The sequence below is a fragment of the Penaeus japonicus genome, unplaced genomic scaffold (genome assembly GCF_977035675.1).
Source record: "Penaeus japonicus unplaced genomic scaffold, GWHDUDI00000001_assembly GWHDUDI00000014, whole genome shotgun sequence".
NCBI lineage: Eukaryota > Metazoa > Arthropoda > Malacostraca > Decapoda > Penaeidae > Penaeus > Penaeus japonicus.
In genome coordinates this window covers 35948900-35954619 of record NW_028234416.1, presented here as the reverse complement: position 1 = coordinate 35954619, position 5720 = coordinate 35948900, and the positions used below count along the sequence as shown (strand labels likewise).

Genomic DNA, 5720 nt, shown 5'->3' with positions numbered 1-5720 from the left:
ATGACTGAAGGGATCATGGAGTTATATGAAGTGAGATAAGAAATGGGAAGAAAATAAACCAGTAAAGATACATTTAAGTAAGAGAATACGTTGACACTAATTAATGAATCGTTAATTAATGGGTATCTGTTACCACCCAGCCCTTGGCCAGGTGGTGTCACTGTGCAAGGGTTAAAGCTTACGTAACAAAAGTGGGGGCCTGTCCGGGATATTTCTTTCTCATTTAAGAATTAATTTAAAGGAGTTTGATATTTCATATAAAGGAGAAGCCAGAATTAAGATGACTTTTGATGTAACAGAGTTTGTGCAGTCACCATCAGTTGAAATAGTGGCTGAATTGCGTAAATGTGATTTGTTGAAAGTTGCGGAGTATTTCAGAATAAATGTAAGGACAGGCATGAGAAAGCACGAAATTAGAAATGAGGTTATTAAGTATATGGTGGAGAATGACCTGTTAGACATGTCTGCTTTAAATCACGTTGAAGAAGCAGGGAGTGTTTGGCATGAACATGCACATATGATTAGACTTAAAGAAATTGAGCTAGAGAATGAATTTAGAATGAGAGAATTAGAAATTCAGAGAGAACTTCGACTGAAAGAGTTAGAATTGAGGGGTTCGGTTCCATCGCCCAGTGTTCCCTTCAATGTTGCAAATAACGTAAAACTCGTCCCTCCATTTCAAGAAAGGGCCGTAGACAAATATTTTAGTTATTTTGAGAAAATAGCATTAAGCTCAGGATGGCCTAAGGAATATTGGACGGTGCTGCTTCAGTCTGTGTTGGTAGGTAAGGCTCAAGATATATATATGTGTATGCCTGTAGATGACTGTGGGGACTATGAGAAGGTTAAGAGTGCTGTACTGAAAGGCTACGAGTTAGTGCCGGAAGCCTATAGATTGAAGTTCCGTAAGTTACGCAAATTTGATAGTCAGAATTATTTAGAATTTGCAAGAGAGAAAGCCGACTTATTTACACGTTGGTGCGAAAGTGAGGGAGTTTGTAAGAACTATGAGAATTTGTGTCAATTATTGCTTGTGGAAGAGTTCAAGAGATGTGTGCCTGAAAGAGTGAGAATCTATCTGAATGAAAACCGAGTGAAAGATTTAGACAGTGCAGCTCGTATGGCAGAGGATTTTTCTCTCATACATAAACCCGCTGCCACAGAAGGTCAGAGGAAAAATATTGTAAGTAGTAATATGCCACCACAACCGTCTTCCCCGACAGGTAATGTAAATGAATGTAAGAAGGGCACTGCCAGTCCCAGCCAGAGTTCCAGTTATGATAAGAGAAGACCCATCAGGTGTTTTAATTGTAATCTTTTGGGTCATACTAAAAGTAATTGTTGGTTTTTGAAAGAAAAGAGGTCCAAGGATGTTCCAACAGCTCTTGCCAGTGTTAGGGATTCAAATGTAAATTTGCGGAAAAATAATATTCACTGTATAAGCAAAGTAAGGACAGACTTCCAACCTTTTTGTTCAGAGGGTACTGTATCCATGGTAGGTGAAGAGAACCGTAAACCTGTGGTTATTTTTAGAGATACAGGTTCATTAGTGTCTTTAATGTTAGAAGGTATATTACCTCTATCAGAAAAAACCTCCATTGGTGCCAATGTTATATTGGCTGGGATTGAGTGTGGACAAATGAGTGTTCCTCTTCACCGTGTTCACTTAAAATGTGACTATATAGATATGGATATAACAGTCGGTGTAGTGCCCAAGTTTCCTATTGAAGGTGTTTCTTTTATTCTTGCAAATGATCTGGCAAAAGGGAAGGTAATTTGTAATATAAACAATCCTATTGTTCTGAGTACCCCAGACCTAGACTGCAGCAGTGAGCGGCCAGGTGAAGGGATGGACATGTTCCCGGCATGTGCGGTTACCAGAGCGATGAGGAGAGAGGCAGAAGTCAGTCGTGAGAACCAGAAGAATAGGCTGGGTAGTGTGGCCACTGTGAGTGAAAATCAAAGGAAAAGATCTCAGGTACGTGACACTGTGGAGGAAGACTTGAGTATAGATCTAAACGAGTTATTTTCTTATGAATCGGATAATAGTGAGGTTCCAGACGAGCTAAGTTCTTCTCCTGTGGACAGAAAGAATCTAATATATCAGCAAAAGGAGGACACGGAAATAAGTAAGATTGCTGAGTTAGCTCTGACGGAGGCTGAAATTTCGGATGTGTCTACGGGTTATTATATGAAAGATGGTATTTTAATGAGAAAATGGAGACCACCATATGTGTCGGCTGGGGATGATTGGCTCACGTTGCATCAGATTGTTATCCCGCAATCCTATAGGAAACAAATACTGACTTTAGCTCACGACTCGCCTATGGCAGGTCATCTTGGCATTAGTAAGACTTGTAGTAGGATACAGAAATACTTTTACTGGCCGGGCATGAGGAAAGATGTGGTGCCTTTTTGTAAGACGTGTCATCAGTGTCAGGTGGTTGGAAAACCAAACCAGAAAATCACTGCCGCCCCGTTGTATCCGATACCCGCAATGTCTGAACCATTTAGCAAGGTTATTGTAGATTGTGTAGGGCCTCTCCCTAAGACCAAGGCTGGTAATGCATATCTCCTGACAGTAATGTGCCAGACGACTCGCTATCCGGAAGCGATTCCTCTTAGGAAAATCAGTGCTTCGGCAATTGTTAAGGCTTTAACAACGTTTTTCACGACTTTTGGGTTACTACAATTATTCAAACCGATCAGGGCAGTAATTTCTTATCTGGGGTCTTTCAACAAGCAATGGAAGTCTTGGGTATTGAGCATCATATTTCAAGTGCATATCACCCACAATCACAAGGCGCAGTTGAGAGGTTTCATCAGACTCTTAAGAATATGATCAGAACCTACTGCCATGACACGGAGAAAGAGTGGGACGAAGGGACTCCGATGTTGTTTGCTGTCAGAGAAAGTGTTCAAGGGTCTTTGGGCTTTAGCCCTTTTGAGCTTGTCTTTGGTCACGAGATGAGAGGTCCTCTGAGAATTTTGAGGGAAAAGTGGCTAAGTAGTGAAAGAGACTCAAATATTTTGAATTATCTGATGGAATTTCGATCTAGATTAAGGAAAGCTAAGTGAGGCCCAGGGACGCATGAAGTCCTGGTACGATAAGAATACTAAATCTCGATCTTTTTCATCAGGAGATAAAGTTCTGGTCTTCTTACCCGTCCCTGGACTGTCGCTGAAAGCGCATTACTATGGTCCTTATGTTGTGGAGAAAAAAATAAGTAACTTAAACTATGTAATACAAACTCCAGGGAGACGCAAGAAAACACGATCGTGTCATATCAATCAGATGAAGCCATATCTCGAACGGAATGATTTTTCTGTAAGTAAGGATAAAGGTAAACGTGCAGAAATCATGGTAAATGAGATTATAGACACTGGGGTATTATGTAAGGTGAAGGATGATGCCTGTCTAGATGACGTGCCCCAACCTAAAATATCTAACTCTGAAATTTTGAGAGATTTGACATGTAACATTAGTCATTTATGCGAGCCTCTGCAAGATGAGTTAAGTTGTTTGCTATATGAATACTCCCATTTATTCTCTGATGTTCCAAGCAAGACTAAACTTATCTATCATGATATTGATGTTGGTAGTCAGTCACCTGTCAAACAGCATCCTTATAGGATTAACCCCTTAAAATTGAATCAATTAAGAAAAGAAATAAGCTACATGTTGGAAAATCAGATCATCGAGCCTAGTATGAGTGAGTGGAGTTCTCCTTGTATATTAGTTCCGAAGGCAGATGGATCTATGCGATTTTGTACTGATTTCAGGCGTGTAAACTCATTAACTAAAGATGACAGTTATCCTATTCCCAGGATAGACGATTGTATTGATCAAGTGGGTAATGCTACATTTGTAACCAAAATTGATCTGTTAAAGGGATATTGGCAGATTCCTCTCACGGAACGAGCGAAACGCATTTCAGCTTTTGTGACACCCGATGGCTTGTATCAATACCGTGTCCTCCCGTTCGGTCTTAGAACAGCGCCTGCAACTTTTCAGAGGTTAATCAACAGCGTGATAGCAGGTATTGACGGCTGTAAGGCATACCTCGATGATGTGATTATATTCACTAATAACTGGAATGATCATATAATCAAGCTACGGGCGTTATTTGACAGGTTAACAGAGGCGAACTTGACGGTTAATCTTGTTAAAAGTGATTTTGCTCAGGCAAAAGTTACTTACTTAGGCTATATTGTAGGTCAGGGTCAAGTCAGACCTTTGAATGGAAAAATTGAAGCAATAGATAACTATTCTGTGCCCAAAACAAAACGAGATGTAATGAGGTTTCTTGGCATGGCAGGATATTACCGAAGATTCTGCAAGAACTTCTCAGATGTAGTAGCTCCACTAACAGATTTACTAAAGAAAAAGGTAAAATTTAAATGGACGGATTCATGTGAAGCTGCATTCAGGAAGATCAAAGCTATGCTAGTTTCCTTTCCTGTTCTTGTTTCTCCCAACTTCACAGAACCTTTTACACTGTATGTAGATGCGAGTGACATAGGAGCAGGAGCTGTACTATGCCAAGCTGATGGAAAAGGTATTGATCACCCTGTATGTTTCTTTTCAAAGAAATTTGATAAGCATCAGAAGAAATATTCAACAGTGGAAAAGGAGACACTGGGTCTTATTCTAGCACTCAGACATTTTGAAGTGTATGTATATCCTGCCTTACATCCTCTTAAAGTTTATACAGATCATAATCCTTTGGTTTTCCTATCGAGGATGAGCTCTAAGAATCAGAGGGTCATGCGGTGGAGTTTAGAGTTACAGAAATATAATCTTGATATCCACCATATCAAAGGAAAAGAAAATGTCATAGCTGATGTTCTGTCTAGAAATTAAATGAGCTTACAATACATCTTTCAATTATGACTGTCTCTCCCGATGTTTATTGCGAGTTGTACTAATTTGGTCTTACTCACAGGTGCTGTCAGTGAGAAGCATTATACTGATGGCAGTGTTGATGATCCATTTTCTGTTTTATGGTGATGTATTACATCAATGTATCGTTTTGCTTGTTTACCAAAAAATAAATATTGTTGACCATGTTCATATGACTTAAGTTGTGATTTGTAATGCATTGAATGTTTTGTTGTGAAAAAAAAGTAATGACTTTTTTTTCTTTTAAGGAGGGAGGTGTGATAATGCTGGAGATGATGATGACCGCGTCTGCTTCCCGAACATCGACCTGTACTCATCTCCTCACCCGATTATTACAATTTATAAGCAATGCATTCTAGACTGCAGTTCGATTTGAGTACTCCACTGGTTCAGAGTCATTCAGGGTTCACGGTTCGACCTTCTTCAATGTATAGTGAATAACGGGGAAGGAGGGCAGAACGTACTTGGACTGTCTTGAGGGAACGAGCTGGCGAGCGCTGGTCGGTGGTCGGAAGGAGCCGGTTGTGGTTTGCATTATTATTGTATTATTAGCTTTGGCCTTATAATGTATTTCGTTTATAACTAATATGTTATATTATTCTTTTCATTGTGATATTATAATGTGTTAATGATGGTGACTGGATCTGATATTTACGGTGATATGGTGATTGTTTAACTATTGAATATATTGTTATTGTAAATATAGTATTACGGTGAATATTGACTTTCTGCTTCTCCCTTATATGATTCATAACTGTTGAGTAATAGTGACTAAGAAAGTATAATAAAATTTGAAGTGAAATGGTTTAGAAAAGAG

At 39.3% G+C, this 5720-nt stretch overlaps 1 protein-coding gene across 1 annotated transcript; it reads left to right on the top strand.

The window, feature by feature from the left end:
* Positions 1-280: 280 nt before the first annotated feature.
* Positions 281-5011, top strand: LOC147470565 (uncharacterized). The gene is made up of 4 exons (XM_086543743.1): positions 281-2581; positions 2710-3007; positions 3141-4559; positions 4947-5011. The coding sequence occupies exons 1-4, from the start codon at positions 281-283 to the stop codon at positions 5009-5011; spliced, it is 4083 nt and encodes a 1360-aa protein (XP_086399869.1).
* Positions 5012-5720: the final 709 nt, after the last annotated feature.